Here is a 20,712-nt window from a genome sequence, read left to right as displayed (position 1 = left end):
CATAAATCACTAGATTTTAAAAGTTTTTCTTAAAAAAAAATATATTAATACTATAATTGCACCTAAGGGAACATAATAATACAATAAAAAAAACCCATGTCATGACCCCTTTAACATTGTCTTTGTGTTTGTTTTTGAGTTGCCATAGTATGCAATAGACTGGCAGGTCATAAGGTCAATATTAGGTTAGAAATGGCACAAAATAAATCTCATGTCAATCATTGTTTTAGGAATGAAGGTTATACAATGCTTGAAATTGCCAAAAAAGGAGGTTTCATACAAAGGTGTACACTACAGTCTTCAAAGACAAAGCACAACTGTCTCTAACAATGACAGAAAGAGATGTGGAAGACCAGATGTGCAACTAAACAAGAGGATAAGTCCATCAGAGTCTCTAGTTTGAGAAATAGACGCCTCACATGTCCTCCGCTGACAGCTTCATTGAATTCTACCCGCTCAACACCAGTTTCATGTACAACAGTAAAGAGAAGACTCGGGAGGACTTATGGGAAGAATTGCAAAGAAAAAGCCACTTTTGAAACAGAAATACAAAAATTAAAGGTTCGAGTGGGCAAAGAAACAGACATTGGACAACAGATAATTTGAAAAGAGTATTATGGATCTTTTTTGTTATTAAATTTTTTTTTATTGATTCCATGCGAAATCAAACCACATGAAATCACAACTTATACCCTGAACATTACCCCCCACCCGACACAAACAAGCACCGCTGTGGTCAAAAGCCAACTGACAAAGACACAAAAATAGAAAATAAAGCAGCAGGAAATATTTAGAAACATAAAAAAAACCCACTAGTCTCTCTCCGCTGCCCCTCCCCAAGAGCCTTCCAAAATGGCTAAATAGCTGCCCCATTTCCTGATGCACACATCTGTGAGTGAAATCTTCATACTGCGCATCAGTCGACCTCCATCCCCTGAGAATTACCCGCCTACCAATCATCACGCCGGTCAGGACCCAGCTCTCCATATATCCATCACCCATATTCAGGACTGCACAATCACCAAAAATACACAATCTGGGGCTAAATGAAAATAGAGTGTCTGCTACTTCACACATAAATCTCTGAACCCTCAACCAAAATTCTTGGATCTTAACACATCACCCCAATTGCATCAGACGCACCCTTGCATCTCTAGATGAGTGTTGTGGATCTTAACCTCATTGAGCTTTTGTGGGATCAGCTGGACTGTAAGGTCTGTGAGAAGTGCCCGACAAGACAGCCACATCTATGGCAAGTGCTACAGGAAGTGTGGGGTGAAAGGTCACCTGAGTATCTGGACAAACTGACCGCTAGAATGTCAAGGATCTACAAAGCTGTCATTGCTGCACATGGAGGGTGTTTGATGAGAACTCTTTAAAGTAGTTTAAGAAGTTCTGAAAAAAAATGTTTTTCTGATTTTAATTGTAATTTTTCACATTATTAATGTCCTGACTATACATTGTGATCGGTTGAATGCCACTTTGATTAATAAAAGTAAACCCTATCGATTGGAATGACCTATAATGTAATTGGTCAAATTGATTACTTTTATGCTGACGAGTTTTGGTCACCATTCACTTGCATTGTGTGGACCTACAGAGCTGAGATATTCTTCTAAAAATCTTTGTTTGTGTTTAGCAAAAGAATTAAAGACATACACATCTGGGGTGGCATGAGGGTGTGTAAATAATAGAATTGTACATTTTTGGGTGAACTATCCCTTTAATTGTACTTTATTTCATTTTTATTTTAACAAATTCTCAGTCAGAGATCTGGGATTCAATCAGTCGCTTATTTAAACGTTATGCTCGGCCTTTTACATGTTTAAGTGTCATGTGAGCATGATTTGTATGAGTCTGAGCAATCTTATCTGTTACATACATTATATAGCTATTAGATCATATATAATGTAATATATCAGTTATATCGAAATTATATCAATTTCAGATATTAAAATGTTTTGACTTGAACAAGAATGAAAAATTCTGACTGAATAGGAAAAAGTTATTAACTGCAAATATTTTTATTGCCACCGATTTTGCATATTGTCGAAAGGCCTCTAAAAGGAAAATAAAAGTGATTTAAAAAAAACCCAGATATAATATATATCTATAAAACTGCATCACTCTCATTATCAACTATTTCCACTAACCAAAACAAAAGTTATCCTTAATCCTGGGAGTATGATCTCAGATGTTCTAACTGAGTCTGAACCTGTCCAGATATATTACATAAGGGTTATCGGCGCAGACAGAACTGCTAGTCCTTCCTGCAAGCCAATTATGAAATCACCTGTCTTTTTCCTTTTGATTTTATCTGTATAGAGGAGACACGTCAGCTGATCATGCATACTTACTTGGAGGGCAAAGATTTCAAGGGCAGTTTCCAAACTCATTAAAACAATTGTGTGATGTCATTGGGTGAAACAAAGAAATCCGTGTTGGCTTTAACTTTTCAACCACACCCAATGCAAATGTATCCAGAATGCAAAAACGGATCTGGAACACTGCCTTACGGTATCAACCTGCTGTTCCTTGCACTCTGTTGAATTGAGCGTGTTCCAGCTGAAAGGGTAAAATTAAAAGTGTGGGGATCTCTGGCGTATGCAACCAAACTAATCAGTATCTGGGTGCTTGTAGGTCATTTTGTTCCATTATCATGCAACTATTTCATTAAACAATAATCTAGTTAATCACCACAATTGCATCTAACCTTAAAATGGAGACTATAGAATATCTGTGCATTTAAATACAAGTGTTAAACCCCAAAAGGACACATGCACATAATATTCCACAGTTCTTAACACACTTAAATGACACAGGCTCCACCTGCTGGGGGAAAACAAACATAAACAACCCTTTAGGGAAAAAACTCCAGTCCAGCACAGAATATCTTCGGAGCTTGACTGGGACAGACAGTAGCTGTCCAACCGGACAACCCCAGGACCAACCGGACCGAACAGTTGAATCAGAAACAGGACCGACTGATTCTAGACGAACTGGCACTGGACAGCACACATGTGGAGACTAAAATAGGGAGAGAAATCAACAGGTTAACAAGACAGGGCAGGTGTGACTAATAAAACTAATAATGGGCAAGTCTCCTGACGTAAGACAGAGAGGCACACGGCGACACAGTAACAAAACAAAGCTACGTGCTCTCACAAGACAACAAAACACCTGAATGGCATGAGCGCACATCGCCAAGACAATAAGGCAATATATGCCCATGCCAACCGACAAATAAGACAAGAGAATGCATAGCAACGGCAACGCCAACGCATTCTCCCACTAAATGAAACCTGAGGCAGGGAATAAATTCTAAGCCGTGTGCTCACACAAAGGCAGACAACAAAACACAAGACAGACATGGGACAATGATGGTCCCGTAAGACAAAAACCCAGACTGACAGAGTGACAGGACCGTGACAGTACCCTGGCATCCCAAAACAGGAACATCAAACAATACACAAGACAGACAAAATGAGCATGTGTCGAGCGGCATCTGGGCAGAGCAAGGCCGGGTAGATAAGTGGTGAATGACATCCACCTGTATGCCACACAGTCTAGTGTTCCAGTTAGGGGTGGCGGGAGCACGATTGGAGCACGATTATCCGGATCCTGACGCAGGCCGAAACAAACAAGACAGGAAGTCAGGATCCAGACACCATGCTCCAGACATGAAACAAGACAGACCAAAGAGCGAATACAACCGAACTGAACAAGTCAGACATGGGACGATGATGCCCCATGTCAGGCAAGAGAGAGCACTAACATAGATGGCCGTGAGAAATGCAAAATTATGATTATAATGATTTTTGGGAACGTGAACGTACATTTCTAGCGGTTGACATACAGTTGAAGTCAGAAGTTTACATACACTAGGTTGAAGTCATTAAGCTAATTTTTTAACCACTCCACAGATTTAATATTAGCAAACTATTGTTTTGGCAAGTCGTTTAGGGAATCTACTTTTTCCAACAGTTTTTTTCAGACTGATTGTTTCACATTTAATTGACTATTTCACAATTCCAGTGGGTCAGAAGTTTAACTGTGCCTTTACGCAGCTTGGAAAACTCTTCCAAAAATGATGTCAAGTCTTTAGGCAATGAGCCAATTAGTTTCTGATAGGCTAATTGGAGTCAATTGGAGGTGTACCTGTGAATCTATTTTAAGATCTACATTCAAACTCAATGCCTCTTTGCTTGACATAATGGGGAAATCAAAAAGAAATCAGAAAAAAATAATTATAATTGTGGACCTCCACAAGTCTGGATCATCCTTGGGAGCAATTTACAAATGCCTGAAGGTCCCACATTCATCTGTACAAACAATAGTATGCAAGAATAAACACAATGAGACCACGCAGCCATAATACCGCTCAGGAAGGAGACGCATTCTGTCTCCTAGAGATGAATTTAGTTTGGTGTGACAAGTGCAAATCAATCCCAGAACAGCAGCAAAGGACCTGATGAAGATGCTGGAGGAAACAGGAAGACAAGTATCTATATCCACAGTAAAACGAGTCCTATATCAACATAACCTGAAAGGCTGCTCAGCAAGGAAGAAGCCACTGCTCCATAACCACCATAATAAAGCCAGATGTATAAATTGTATATCCAGAGAAACTGATCATTTTCCAGTGGTCTCTTACTTTCTTCCAGATCTGTATATAAAGTCACGAAATATTCTTAATGTATGATAGTGAACAAGAAAAGTTTGTCAAAGCATCAACATTTAAGGCATTTTCTAACACTTGCTGTTACTTGCGCTTTCACATTTATTTTAACCAATGTCAATAAAAATATCGTCTGAACGGTTATTTAATCCTTACGTGTAACTTTTTGAAAACAATTTTCAAATTTAACCGAAAAGAATTCACCGTAGTCGGCAGGATTCGAACCTGCGCGGGGAGACCCCAATGGATTTCTAGTCCATCGCCTTAACCACTCGGCCACGACTACTTCCGTTTCAGAACAACAAAAAAGCTTTAATCAATTCAAATCTAATGCATCCTAATCAATATGCACGGTGGGAAATCTCGCACGCTGTGCTCTTGTTTTACAACCACACTGATTCATGATCACATGATTTGATCACATCACAAGTGTGGTATGAGTAGTTATATAGTAGTTACATTATGACATTCAGTTTTTTACTTTATGAAGTATTATGACAGTAAGCTGTCTACAGTCTAATTATTATCTGTTAGGTCAGTGTTTCTCAACCTTTTTGGAGTATTGGACCCCCATAATATCTGAAACCAGCCTCATGGACCCCCCTACCCCTGTTCTCACCCGCCATCCACTGTTTTCTTTCCAATCACAATGATTTTCACAGTTAAACGCTATGAATGCAATATCAGTGAATGCAAGTTAAGTAAATAATCATTTTTTTTAATGACTGGCAACTAGAATGAATCGCATCTGGCCATTTAATTTGATTGCATTGAAACGGCACAACACATTACACAATCACAACAACATTGTCAGTTTCAGAACAATATTCTACAGGGATGGCAGCTGCTGGCACAATTAATTCCTCAGCAACTGAGTATGGTTTTTCGATTTGGCTACAAGCAAAGATACCTCATATGAAGCAAGCAGGGAAGAACTGGTCATCTGTGTTGCCTCTTTTAGTGTGTCTTGACTTTTCCGAAATTCAAGAAAGTTTTCTGTAGAAAAAGTCTGCAGATTTAACCTACATCTGAAGCATGTCTCGTTGTCAGATGTCGCTGTAAATGGGATGGTTTCATTGCGTGGTTGGACAGGACCTCACCACACAGAAAACATAATGGCTGTGGAGGCTCAGTCGTTGTTGTGGTAAACCCAAACATTTTGTAACTGTCTTGATATTGACGTGCTTTTGTTCTGTCCTTTTTAATTCGCTTTTCTGGTGGGATGGAATTTACTTGTCTTGTGTCAGACCCGCTGGTAGATGGCCCATCATTTTTTTAAGCCACCTGTCCATGATTGCTGCTCTCCCCTATGCGACAGTTCTCTAACTGAAACCAACGCGCTGTAAACTGGCTAAATTGAGTAAAATGGCGGCAAATCGCGGCAAAAATAAAAACGCACATGAGGTCATTTAAAATAATTTGTAATTTCAACCTTAATTCTGGTTTTAGTAATACTAAAGTAAACAATAAAGCTAAAAAATAAATTTAGGATATTTAAAAAATATATATTTTTAAATGTGTTTTCGGACCCCCTGCAATAATGTCACGGACCACTAGGGGTCCGCGTACCCCCGGTTGAGAAACACTGCGTTAGGTGAACTATTTGGTGTCATGAAATCTATTTTTTGCACACATGAAAAACCACACCTAGCCATCAGAGGTCACTGTCACTCCTGTTTTAATTTCCATGATCTTACAGGTGCACTAATTCATATTTCCACATTAAAAAAGGTTTTACTTTTATTAAATGTAAACAGAGTGACGTCACTCCCGAGTGCGCACGATTGCGTATCAACAGGGTAAGACATGAATACTCATTTTGAAACGGATGTATAAACTCATGAGCCGTATATTACTGGCTAAAAATATCAGTAACCATCTTCTAATTGGACACTCTCTTTCATGGATTAATATAAGTATGACTGACTGTAAACAGTGAATTTCTACAATGGCATCTGTAACTGAATATTAATTGTGGCTGACAAATCACATTGTTTGAAATATACAAATAAATCTGCATATGGTTTGTGAAAAATATGTTTCTTATTTATTTCTAAGTGTTTATCTCTCAGCTTCTGTGCAGCATACATACTGTCAAGAATAGTTTATACTTGTGCCCAATACTTGTGAGCTATTCCTCACTACTGTCACCTTTAGGTTGCTCACTGGGGGTTGTTAAGCACTGCTCTCTGTAAAGTTGCTTGTGAAAATGTTTCTCTTCAGATGCACCTAACATTAGTCTAATAGTGGGCAGACTTAAAAAAGTTCATACAACGTAAATATTTTCCAGGTAAAAATTTAATAATTTCTTTAGGACAATTACAATATAAACTCAACAAAAAAAGAAACGTCCTTTCAATTTCAACTGCTTTTATTTTAAGCAAACTTAACATGTGTAAATATGTGTATGAACATAAAAAAGATTCAACAACTAAGACATAAACTGAACAAGTTTTACTGACATGTGACTAACAGAAATGGAATAATGTGTCCCTGAACAAAGGGGGGTCAAAATCAAAAGTAACAGTCAGTATCATTAAGTACTGCAGTGCATCTCCTCCTCAAGAACTGCACCAGTTTTGCCAGTTCTTGCTGTGAGATGTTACCCCACTCCTCCACCAGGGCACTTGAAAGTTCCCGGACATTTCTGGGGGGAATGGCCCTAGCCCTCACCCTCTAATCCAACAGGTCCCAGAAGTGTTCAATAGGAATGGCAGAACACTGACATTCCTGTCTTGCAGGAAATCATGCACAGAACGAGCAGTATGGCTGGGTGGCATTGTCATGCTGGAGGGTCATGTCAGGATGAGCCTGCAGGAAGGGTACCACATGAGGTAGGAGGATGTCTTCCCTGTAACACACAGTGTTGAGATTGCCTGCAATGACAACAAGCTCAGTCCGATGATGCTGTGATGCAACGCCCCAGACCATGATGGACCCTCCACCTCCAAATCGATCCCGCTCCAGAGTACAGGCCTCAGTGTAATGCTCATTCGACAATAAACCCAAGTCCGGCCATCACCCCTGGTGAGAAAAAAACGTGGCTCGTCAGTGAAGAGGACTTTTTGCGAGTCCTGTCTGGTCCAGCGAAGGTGGGTTTGTGCCCATAGGCGACGTTGTTGCCGGTGATGTCTGGTAAGGACCTGCTTTACAACAGGCCTACAAGCCCTCAGTCCAGCCTCTCTCAGCCTATTGTGGACAGTCTGAGCACTGATGGAGGGATTGTGAGTTCCTGGTGTAACTTGGGCAGTTGTTGTTGCCATCCTGTACCTGTCCCGCAGGTGTGATATTCGGATGTACCGATCCTGTGCAGGTGTTACATGTGGTCTGCCACTGCGAGGATGATCAGCTGTCCTTCCTGTCTCCCTATAGCACTGTCTTGGATGTCTCACATTACAAACATTGCACTTTATTGCCCTGGACACATCTGAAGTCCTCATGCCTCCGTGCAGCATGCCTAAGGCACGTTCAAGTAAATATTATTTTATAGTTTGTTATCTTTACAATGCGTCCTCATTTATCAGGCCTGAAGTAGGAAACCTTGTCATAATTATTTGCTAATTTGAGTAAATTTCACAGGTAAATAAAATAGGTACATTTTACTTAACGTTTCAAAGCTGGTGTTCCCAGCAAGCACCAGGCTTGAATAATTACTGAGCTTGCATTGTTTCACTGTTTGCAAGTTGATGTACACCGATTTTATTGTTGCTTCTAATCAAAATTACCCATTCATGATAAAATAAATAAATAAAACTATCTGTTGATTGTTACCATCAACGTGATTTGTGCACCAAGTGTTCAGGTCTGTGTGCATTTCTATTGATATTAAAGCAAGGTGATTTTGACAAATAGATTTCAAAGCATGCGTTGTGCTTTCCAGTAGAAGACTTCTGTGCGTCATGTGGTACATAACTAAGCTAAAATAAGCATTGAGATGCTTGTACACTTTTAAAAGCATGTCTTAATTTAGAGCGACAATGCTTCAGTAAAATGTACACAAACACAACAAAAGGTTAAGTAAAATTCACTTTAAGCGGAGAATTGGAATGTAAACTTTCTTTGAGAAGTTCTAATTAAGGCTAAAAATAATAGTGTGTAGACTTTAATTTACTAGCAATTTCAGCATGAAAACTGTTTCCTAGTTTTTTTTATAAGTAAATCCCATTCCATATTTTTTTCAGTGTTTTAAAGTCCAGCTTTTAAGCTTTAAGTCGACACCCATTTTGTGTTGCTTAAGTAAGAAGTTAATGAATTAATTAGATTTTTTTTTTTTTTAGCACAGAGCATCAAAAGTATGACAGGATATGTATTTATTATTATTTAAGCCACTTAAGAGCAAGTATACAGTATATGCCTGCATGTCAGACAACATGTCTAATATGTACCTAAATCTCCTATATATCAAATTTACCTAAAAACTGACAAACTTTGAAGAAAAAGTTTTTAATGCAACAGTAATTTTGGCACTGCCTTTGATTGTTTATGAAACGTATGTTTAGAAATTATGGCATTTTCTCTCAATTACTAGCACTTGGCTGTATTGACAGCAACGACGAACCATAAATGCAAACCACCACGTTGGCCACAACGCGAGACTTACAGATTCGACGCAGAAGTGTAAACTGTTTACAACAGAAAGTGCGTCATTTATGAAAAACGTGACTTATAATGCTGAAATTGTAATACACAATAAAAACAACCATTTTTTGAAAGTAGTCAACCGTTTATAAACCCACACTTACAACGAACCACGTTGAGGGGCATGGAGAATTTAAAAACGTGCGAACAAATCACCCGGAAAATCACGCATAAACATCGAACGCGCATGCAGAACCTCATTTCCCGCGCTAAAGAATCGAATGTTTGTAACACGCACTCTGGAAGCGCATTAATTGGTGAAATAGAATGGGGAAAAATCGTGGTAAAATGTAGCAGGCGTTCGACTAAAGCGCTGATCACGTGACTCCCGCAGTAGGCCTGCTGTCTGTTGTCAGTGGACGGAGAGGGAGGAAAGAACATGGCGGCTGCGAGCGACCTGAAGCGGGGCACCGGGCGTTCGTTTTGAGCTTTCTCGCGTTAACCGAGACCGGGGCTCCGCGGGACTAGTGCATCCTCACATACACGGGATTATATTTGCAGTGGTACCCGAAATTCCGGGTTTTATGCGTGTAAAGAGCGCGCAAAACGTGAAACTGAAGAGAATAGATTTTTATCCATAATGAGGGGGAGACGAGGCAGGCCGCCCAAAACCCCGCTAACGCAGGAGCCCTCTTCGGGATCGGTGCGCGGGTTGAGACCCCGCAGGACATTAAAGCCGAAGGTGAGAGGGAGCTCCGATGAGGATTTTGTCACTCCGAAACGGGGGAGCCAGCACCATTCAACACGAGGCCGGAGGAAAGTGCGATCCGCGGGATTGAGAGGCAGAGGAAGAGGCAGAGGAACGGGCAGAGGCAGGGGACGGCGGAGCACCGCGAGTGGGGTGGTGTACGATGACCACGAGAGCGATGAAGAGGACGACGATGCGGTCAGTTTGCGATCGGAGGGGGACGACTACATCGCGGAGCCTCTTACGGATGATGAAGAAGAAGAAGAAGAGGAGGAGGCCATCAACGATGAATCGGACTACCTGGAAGATCTGGAGGTAGAGGATGAAGACGATGCCAGTTTCTGCACCGAGAGCAGCCACGGCAGCACTGCAGGTACGGGTACTTTACAGGTGTTCCGAATGACTGATCCATGTGTTGTGATGAGAGTTGCAAGCTGGAGAATGAAAGATAAATGTGTGATCGCTCTTTGTTTACTGAAACACTCAAAATGGATCCTGGTGCTTTTCTTTACTGGCTGAGGCCTTAGGGTTAGCTTTAGCTTTTAGCCTGCATACTATTGAATCTGCGAAATGTGCAAAACAACTAATTATAAGGATAGATAAACCTTTGCAAGTAAGTATTAGACTTAATGTGACATATTTGCATTGCACACACCAGTGTTTACAGGCACTGCAGTTGTATTACAATCAAACGTTAGCTTCGTCTGCAAATTATGTATTCGCTAATGTTAGCCAGTTAGCTTTTGAAATCCACACACTAACCTTTTAAATTTAATTATCATCACTTTCTTGTCATAGAATTGCATTTTTAATGCCCTAAATAAGTAATTAAAGATAATTAGGCCACTTGATAAAAGTGTCAACATTACAGGTAACTCTTAGTTAGTTAGCCGGTCATCTTGCTAATTGGTCTCGCTTTGATAAGCTAATGTGTTAATCAAATGATTGTTATACTACGTAAACATTAGGACTAATTAAGGCTTAATGTTTTTTTTTTTCCATATTTAAGTGCTGTACTTGCTATCCCTCCTCATTAGCATGAGTCTATGGGTACCTGACTGGAGTTTTGGAGCTCATGACAGGGCAGCATGCGGCCGATTGTTTTGAAATCCAGCGCCAGTGCTGCTGCACCTGATGCGGAGAGGAAGTTTCATATCGACCCACTGATGAGTCGAGCTCGCATATGACGTCGTAGTACCCATTATGACGTAGCTTTGAGGATTTTTAAGAGACTATTTTGAATATTAACTCTCCCCTGGAGCGGTAATTAGGGTTAAAATGATTTGAGTGATGGATGATGTATTTACACATGCACTGTCTGAGATTTAGAAGTTCAATTTAAGGGTCCAATCTTTTTACCAACCACATTAAAGTGAACATGGAATCCGAATGGATCCTTTTTACTTTCTTAATGCAGATTTTTTGACTTCTTGTTAAAGGAATGTTCCGGTTCAATACAAGTTAAGCTCAATCCGCAGCATATGTGGCTTAATGCTGATTACCTCAAAAATAAATTTTGACTGTATCTCCTTTAAAAAAAGGGAGCAAAAATCGAGGTTACAGTGATGCACTTACAATGAAAGTGAATGGGGTCAATGTTTGAGGGGTTTAAAGGCAGAAATGGGAAGTTTAGGATTTTATAAAAGCACTTCAATTCTTCTGTTTAAACCGATACACAAAATAATTGTTGTCAGTATCGGCTCCTATACTGACGTTTTTAACTGGATTGAATATCGGTCTGACGAGCCTGAACCAAATCTGACAATGTGTGTTAGTCTTGGTTGTTACCATCAAGCTCCAAAAATGGCATTAATGCACCTTTTCTTTTCTTTTTTTCCTCCCCTTTCTCTCCCCAATTTGGAATGCCCAAATCCCAATGCACTCTGAGCACCTCGTGGTGGCGTAGTGACCCGCCTCAAACCGCTTGGCGGTGGACGACTCTCAGTTGGTTGCTGAGACCATCAATCCATTCATCTTATCATGTCTCTTGTTGAGTGCGTTACCGCGGAGACATGCCTTAATGCTATTCTCCACTGCATCCATACACATGTCCCACTGAGTGCAAACCACATTATAGCAACAACGAGGAGGTTACCCCATGTGACTGTACCATCTCTAGCAACCATTCCAATTTGGTTGCTTAGGAGACCTGGCTGGAGTCACTCAGCACGCCCTGGATTCAAACTCGTGACTCCAGAGGTGGTAGACAGTGTCTTTACTCGCTGAGCTACCCAGTCACCTGCATTAATGCACCATTAAAGTAGTTCATATGACACCTAATGCATTTTATTTAAAATCACTTGAAGACATGTGATAGCTATGTGTTCCTCAGAAGGCTGCATTTAATAAATACATATAAAGTCTGCATGATTAACATATTTAAATGAGCGGTGCTCTGTTGTGTCACACACTTAAAGTAGGTATGGTCTAATGAACAAAAAAGAGGTATGATTTATTTTTATACATTTTTTCCAGATACAAGTTGTAAAAATATGTTAATAGAACTGGCTACTTTTCTACTGAAGACTTTCACTGGAATAACTGTTCATGTGTTTCCATTATCAGGCCAAATGAGGGTGTGCTTGTGCGTGCCAGGGCCAGTTGCGTTCCCACTTTCACTTTCGGGCTTCATTGTGCCTCCTCTGGGCTTCCTCAGGGCTAATGGCCAAGCAAACGAACGGGAGCTTCAGTCTTCACTAGGGATGGGAACTGATTCCGGTTCCTTAACGGTTCCAGTAACCATTCCAGTATTTCTTTTAGTACTTTTGAGGAAGAATTATTTGAAAATGAGAAATGCAATTCTTATTAGATTTACTGTTCTCTACAGTCTGTTGCCAAATTATGATATCCTTTAAGATTTCTACAGAGCAGATATAACTAATCAGAAATACATTTTATACAATTCTTGTAAATTGTGTGTTTGCAGACTTTTTGGAGACTTATATCCAATCAAATAATTGATCCTAACTAGTCTATATCTGGATGGTATCTGAACAATTTCACTCTTTTTATTTTTATATATATATATATATATATAAAAATTCCTTGTATTACAAAACATGTGTCTTCAATTAAACATTGTCATATGAACCACCAGTCAGTAACTGCTTGATTAAAGTCAGATTGAAACAGAATTTGCGACTGACTTCTGTATTGTGACATATTTCTGAGTGAAACAGCTTATCGAACAAGAATAAAATGTAGGGTGGGGATTTTAGTTTATCCATTGGCTGTTGATTGGATTGTGAAAATATGTGCATTGCATAGCGGAATGGAGGCAGACCTGATTGTGAGCTTGCAGTGGACACAAACACTCCATGGTGCTCGAGTCAGAGCCGGTTATCGGTGAAATTGAGCAGCAATCTCAACACATTTATTATCTAAATGCACGAGCACACCACAGTCTTCACTTATGAAGAGGCTTCCCAAGATAACTGCATTCAAATATATATAAATAAACTCTTAAGAGAAACGTTGTATTCATTAGTGATCACATCAGAAATTCAGGTGTGAAATGTCTCGAAATACAACCTCCAATTTGCCATTGTCCCTCATCATTCGAAATGTCGTAACCAAGCCGTAACCAAGCAAGTTTGGGTTAAGGAATGATAGTTATGAAGGAAAACGGATGAAAATACATCCTGCCATCTTCACCAAAATGCGATTGACGCTTCGTTCAACTTTATGCAAGGTTGTGGTATTTATAAGAAAGGGGAATGGTTGGGGGCCTGGGTAACTGAAGAGTCGCATGGGGTAACCTCCTCGTGGTCGCTATAATGTGGTCTCGCTCTCGGTGGGTTGGTGAGTTGTACGTGGATGCTGCAGAGAATAGCGTGAAGCCTCCATGTACACTAGGTCTCCGCGGTAACGTGTACAACAAGCCACATGATAAGATGTGCGGATTGAAGGTCTTCGACGCAGCGGAGGCAACGGAGATTTGTCCTCTACCACCCTGATTGAGGCAAGTCACTACGCCACTAAAGTCACTAAAATCCAAAGGAAAAAAAAAAGTGTCGTGGTTTAAGTGGACTAAATTATTGGAGTCCTGCGTACTTCACCAGAGAGAAGTCTGTCATTTCACTGGAAGATCGAGTTATTACATTTTAATGAAAGATTGAGGTAAAAAACATGCATGGATGAATCATTCACAATACAATCAATAACATGCATTTAGAAAATGGAAGGGGTGAATTTTCATTTCATGCCGAATTTAAAGTCTCACAGGTCTGAATTCACTTAACATAACAGTAACCGTTCCAAAGACAGTTTTAACTGTTCTGTTGTCTCATGTTGTACTTAAAGCTTGTAAGACTTCAACAGTTCTTATTTAATTTAGAGTTGTACATCCATAACTTGCACATCAGTGTAAGATTAATACTAAACTAAACCAGACCAGAAGCGCTGTATGTTTTTGCGCTTTAGATTCAAACAAATTGGCTTATATGAGTCCTACTTTTGGGAATCGGACTGTTCCGGAAACGCTGTAGATTCAAAAGAACTGGCTCATCTAAATCGTTCTTTCAGGAATCGGAACATACCGAAAGCGTTGTCTGTTTCGTGCTGTAGATTCAACAGAGCCGACTCATAAAAGTCATTTATTTGATGGTTTTGACCCAGTAGAGGGCAGCACTGCTGCAGAAATGCGCTGCTAGAAACACTGTCAAGAGTATTTCAGTACAGTGTTCCAGCCACATCGCGGGAAAATACAAGCAAGGGAACCGAAAGTCACAAAGATCATCCGATTCTGGTATTTTGTAAATAATGGAACCGGTTCTGAACAAAAAACAGTTCTCTGTTCCCAACCCTAGTCACCACCATGTTCATTTTGAGGGCTAGAAGCCTTCAGAGTCTGATACTTAAACTCTTGTGAAGTTGGTGGGGTGTGTGATGTTGGCACCAGGGCACGTTTTTAGTGCAATGCTCTGGGGCTATTGGCCCGATGGTGGGAATGCTGATAACTTTTGGTCCCAAGGTAAGAGTCCTGGCTCACACTGGCCTGAAAATGCAGCAATTGAATATCCTGTGCCGCTCAATGTTACGGAAGTAAAAAGGGTTACAAATGCCATTTCATGTTGAATTGAATTTGAATTTGCAGCGAAATCCAACCTGTCCAATCAAAACTAATTCTGATTATTTTTGTTTAGTAGGTCGGAGAAGGCCTAGACCAAGACGGCCACCTTCTCCTATTTTGGAACAGAAGGAGATTCCTGCTTTGAAGTTGCCCAGTTCTTCTGAGGACCTTCTCATTACCAATGAACAGCTTCTTAACGCATCGGCTGTGTATGAGGTCCTTCGCAGCTTTAGCACAGTCTTGCGGCTGTCTCCATTCCGCTTTGAGGACTTCTGCGCTGCTTTGGTTGGACAGGAGCAATGCACGCTAATGGCTGAGACACACATCTCTCTCCTGAAAGCTATCTTACGGGAGGAGGACACTTCCAACACCACCTTTGGACCAGCGGACCTTAAAGACAGCGTTAATTCCACTCTCTACTTCATTGACGGGATGACCTGGCCAGAGGTGGTGCGTGCATACTGTGAGAGTGACCCGGAATATCACCATGTTCTCCCTGACCTAGAGGGCGAAGAATACCCCTTCAGCCCTTTGGAGAGCAAAGTCAAGGTCTTGCAGTTCCTGGTGGACCAATTCCTCACCACCAACCTCGCCCGTGAGGAGCTGATGTCCGAGGGGGTTGTTCAGTATGATGACCACTGCCGGGTGTGCCACAGACTGGGCGATCTGCTCTGCTGTGAGACCTGTTCGGCGGTGTATCACCTGGAGTGTGTGAAGCCTCCTCTGCAGGAGGTACCCGAGGACGAGTGGCAGTGTGAGATTTGTGTGGCGCACAAAGTTCCTGGTGTAACGGACTGTTTGACAGAGTTTCAGAAGAACCGGCCGTACATCCGGCAGGAGCCCATTGGTTACGATCGGCATCAAAGAAAATACTGGTTTCTCAACAGGAGGATTGTTGTGTGAGTATTTACATTCTACCAACAAATTGCAGAGAATCTGGTAATTCTATAAATTTAAACTTTGAAAAGTCTGGTTCACATTTGGCATTTCTAAAACTAAAAAACTTTACTAAATTTAAGCAGTTGCATATGAGTAATAAGATCATTCATTCATTCTTATATGTAAGAAATCTGTGTATCTTTTATTTGTTATTTTTATTTTTTTTAAATTCACATTTTGTACTTTTAAGGTATGAACGATTAGTTTGTATTCTTCCCTAGTTCGATTGGTTAGTTTAAATCCTGACAATAGGTAATTCTTCCTGTATAGAGAGAGACAATCCGATACATAAGTTTCATAACTTTTGGTATTTTATCATCTCACTTTTTTAAACATTATTGAAACCCCACAGTTTACATGTAACGTGTAATTTCTGCACCACTAGCATAACCAAACATAACTGCAAATATAATAAATCTTTTCAAACCAGTTTCCCGATCATTCCCATTCTGTGCCATCGAGAGCCCAGCCCCAAAGCCAGTCTTTTATTGAGCTAATTCCACTATGCCAGGCTGATTGGGCTGCAACAAAACACTTTTTGGGGTCACTCTTAACATGAATGACTTGCATGTATCTAGTTGTCTGCACATTAAGCTGGTTTGTAAGTAGTATTTTAACATTGAACAAAGTACACAAAGCAGTTTTAACCTGTGTATGTTTTGATGTGTTTCAGGGAGGAGGATGGAGATGATGAAAATAAGAAGACCTGGTACTACAGCACTAAAGTCCAGCTGGGTGAGTTAATGGAGGTTCTGGATAAAGGCTTCTGGGAAAGCGACCTCTGTTCTGTGCTGGAGGAGATTAGAGAGGAGATCCATTCTCACATGGACATCACAGAGGAGCTCACTAACAAGGCCCGTGGAAATAACAAAGCATACCTCACTGTTGCCAATGGTAAGAGAAGTTTATTCATTAAAACTTGTGATATTTTTAAAATTTTTATTACAATCTTAGGAATACATGAACAACCATTAACTGTTCCTAACTTTCTGTTTTAGCCAATTGTTATTTAATTGTAGTTTTAATTAGTTTTCTAGTAGTTTTAATTTAGCTCAGAATAAAATATATTTACATTTATGCATTCCAGAAGGTGCTTTTATCCACATTTAAGATATCATTTTACCAGTCTATGTGTGTTCCCTGGGAATTGAACCCATGACCTTGGTGCTGTTTGTGCAATTCTCTACCAGCTGAGCTACAGGAATAAGAAGCAAAGCTCTTTTGATCTTTAACTCACAAAAAATAAACCTCCTCTTCTTATTCTAATCTTAGATTTAGATTTTCTTCATGATGAGACACACAGTGACTCATTTATTATGATGCACCACATCACGTTATAATCAGCAAAAGAGCGCGAGTGATGAGCGTCTCTGCGCGAGACAGTGTATCAGCCGGGAGAAGTTTGAAACTCTCTCACGCTGTTTTTCATGCGACTTATATAAGCGTCTCTAAAATGCCAGTTTCGGAGTGTGCGCTTCCTTATTATTTGAACTTTTGAAAATATAACACCGGGGTGTTTACTTTTTAGATGCTCTGACAGGCTCCACTTCATTTAATGGAAAGACGGCTCTCTTTCTATATTTACTTATTTTGTATTTTTGTATTGTAAATCCCTCATACTTTGCAATCTACATCACCTTAATCTGTTTGGAAAATTTGGATTTAGTTTTGTTCCTCTCCTCAGTTAGGCGAACTGCAGTGCTGCTCTCGCGCATCATCATTAGAGTTTAACGTGATCTCATGTTACGTTAAATGACATCAAATGACTATTCGACAACGAATAGTTTTGTCGTCAGTTTTTTACTAATTAATTACTAGTGTTTAGGGCTGAAACGACTAGTAACACGTTCCTGTCGCAGTTTCTAAGTTTCACTTGTCGAGCTTTTATTTTGACAAGGGGATTTCCAGTTCTGTGTTTTGACGGTAGTTTCACACTTGCAGATAAGGCATTGGTTATATGACCAAGTGATTATTGAAGCATAAAATGCTGTGATTCAGTTATATAAATATATAGTCTGCAGGCACTGCGCGCATCACTGCGATTGAGTGCTCTGTCATCTACTACAATAAGCACAGCATGCAAAGCTCATAAAATGTGGCGTTTTGATCGTATGAGTGGCTTGACACGTTCACTTTGCAGCACGCAGTACATGCTGACTGTAAATGTATTTTATTAAGTCTCATCCTTTTGCGGTTTTAATAAGTAACAATAAATCAAACTATTTTATTTTGATTAATTGTCCATTTCAGTGTATGTATAACTGAACATGTGCACAGATGAGCATGTGAGCATTTGGAAGCAGCCGTCTGTCAGTCAGACAGCGCACCGGGACCGAATTGAGTCGGTAAATGGTACTAATGGTATTGTTACATCTTTTATATTAATATAACTTGTTACCGAAGCTCTAGTACATATGTTACAATACATATTGTAATTCTTCTTAATTTTTAATTGTAATGGTTATTTGCAAATTGCAGATGTCATATCAAGCATGTTGTTTCATTTTATATATATATAAAAAATTGATAAGATTAGATTTCTTATTGTCAGAATATAAGTACAGATTCAATGAAATACAGGTAGAGTCTAACCAAAAGAGCAAATAACATTTATATAAATCATGGTACAAGTGCACATTTATAAATGAGGTTAACTGCCAATTAAAATGCAATTTAAATGCAGAGATGAGCAAGATTTTCATTGATCTCTTGTAAATGCTCATTAGATGCAATGGTTGTCTCAAATTCATCAAGTGCAATTTTCAACTGAAAGCAGATGTAAGAATGTTTTATTTATTTTTTCCCACTGGGTTAGTTGTGAATATTGGCTGTTGTTTTAATGTGTCATATTCAACCGCAGAATATTACAGTGTTTTCCCCATTGTCTCATTTATTAATTGCTGAGATTTTCAGCAGAAAGCACGAAAATAGTTCATTTCTCCAGTCCTGACGTGTCAACTGATCATTTTAGCAATATGCACAAATCTTTCTTTCTTTCTTTCTTAAAATTGAATGCAACAACATTGCTGACTCTGCTGTTGTATTAATGGTCTATTGTCAGCTCTGTGGAAAAGAGGCATTTTTCATTCAGGCCTAATTTACAGAATTGTCACAACAGTGATTTAATTGGGTTTTACAAAAAGGTTGTATTTGGTAACAATAGTTAACGTGAACTTATGATGAACAACACTTTTACAGCACTCATTAATCTTTAATGCTACATCTCTGTTCTAATATAGGTTAATTTCTACATATACTAAAGTTTTTACATTAAAAGTTGTATATGTTAGCATTAGTGAATGCAATATGAATAGTATTTTGAAACATTAACATTAACCGAGATTTAAAAAGCTACCTAATGTATTATCTAATGTTAATGTATAGAACATTTTTGTAAAGTGTTTATTGCTAATTGTATGTGGCTTTTCTTTAAGTGACAGCTCAAGGGCCGTTCACACATGACGTGTTTTATATTCAAAGAAGGCTGACCTTAACAGCATGGAAGTTTAACCTTTTTTTTAGCATCTTAAAAACATGCCGTTCATGGAAAGACATTGAAAAAAAGCCAGACGTGGTGCAATGACCAAAGAAATCCATCTGACGCATATGTACATAGACAAACCATTAAAAAATAGCACAGATGGAATAAAAGAATGACTTATATTTCTAATACTAAGAGCTGCATTTAATACATACATTCAAGTACTTTTGAATAGGCCTACTTTATATCAGCCAGTAATATAGAGTCCAAAAAAGGCTGAATTTAGCTGTAATCGTTATGAAGTATTAATACTCAGCTATTTTTATCAGTGTAAAAGAGCTCCACCTGCATTGAGGTGATATACATCTTGTAACGGATGTGTTGGAAAATGTTTCTCAAGATGCAGTTGTTTCCTGCTCATGTTCTTTACTTCCTGCCTAAAAAACTGCATTTTTATGTGGTATTCTCTTAACAAGTTTTCTCAGGACAGGTGTGTTATTTATGAGGGGTTATTTTTTACTTAATCTAAATGTAGGATGTTGTTTAACACCATGATGCATATATATGCAATGAACGATTAGGTGTTGGCCTTCTCATTTTGTGTTGGTGGAATACATGTACTGTTGGACAGCTGTTGTTTTAGTATGGAGTAGCTGCTGCCAATTATATTGCTGTTCTAGTTACACATCTGTAATGAATGCCTTCTGTTGGATCGATTCTCTGCTCTGGATTATTACTGTCACACCACACTCAAAAAAGTGACCCTGTTTTATTTGCTTGTTTGGCCGTGCTCAAACAGTCACTGAGAACATGTACATATTTAGTTGGTCTAATCTGTTATTTTAAAGAGAGGTGGAGTGAGTGTTGCCTTAACCAACTTGAAGAAATATATGAAATCTTTCCAATTGGTTACACTATTCCTAGTGTTAATTTGTATTTGTTTGCCCATATTTCAAGATGTTTATAATAATGATATTGATACATTCATACATCCCAAACAAGTCAAATTGTGTTAGATTCTGCATTTTAGGGTGCTTTCACACTTGGTTTTAGCCCCATCGTGATCCTACAAATATGCAAATTATATGTAATCACATGCAGTTCACTTCTGCGATTTGGTGTGATTGTGTTTAAATCAGCAGCGAATCGTAACAGAGTTCACATGAACCGTACCCCAGACCACCTTTTCAAGCTGACACGGGTGTGGTTTGTGTGCG

The 20,712-nt window shown here is 39.4% G+C and overlaps 1 protein-coding gene and 1 non-coding gene across 9 annotated transcripts in view; one reads left to right on the top strand and one right to left on the bottom strand.

The window, feature by feature from the left end:
* Positions 1–4,882: 4,882 nt before the first annotated feature.
* trnas-aga (transfer RNA serine (anticodon AGA)) lies at positions 4,883–4,964 on the bottom strand. Its single transcript has one exon. It is a non-coding gene; the product is annotated as a tRNA-Ser (tRNA).
* Positions 4,965–7,085: 2,121 nt separating this feature from the next.
* The window catches only part of bptf (bromodomain PHD finger transcription factor), a 49,361-nt gene continuing 35,734 nt past the window's right edge, over positions 7,086–20,712 (top strand). For 5 of the 8 annotated variants that reach the window (XM_052138964.1, XM_052138968.1, XM_052138966.1 and 2 more), the window contains exons 1-3: positions 7,086–10,377; positions 15,149–15,974; positions 16,688–16,908. In XM_052138964.1, coding sequence (XP_051994924.1) covers positions 9,897–10,377; positions 15,149–15,974; positions 16,688–16,908 — 1,528 coding nt within the window. In that variant the 5' untranslated portion in view covers positions 7,086–9,896. The remainder of the gene's footprint in view (positions 10,378–15,148; positions 15,975–16,687; positions 16,909–20,712) is intronic. The other 3 variants (XM_052138969.1, XM_052138963.1, XM_052138965.1) reach the window with 2 other exon arrangements.

The sequence above is a fragment of the Xyrauchen texanus genome, chromosome 12 (assembly GCF_025860055.1).
Source record: "Xyrauchen texanus isolate HMW12.3.18 chromosome 12, RBS_HiC_50CHRs, whole genome shotgun sequence".
NCBI lineage: Eukaryota > Metazoa > Chordata > Actinopteri > Cypriniformes > Catostomidae > Xyrauchen > Xyrauchen texanus.
The sequence above is the reverse complement of the archived record's forward strand: the minus strand, read 5'-3'. Positions and strand labels throughout refer to the sequence as shown.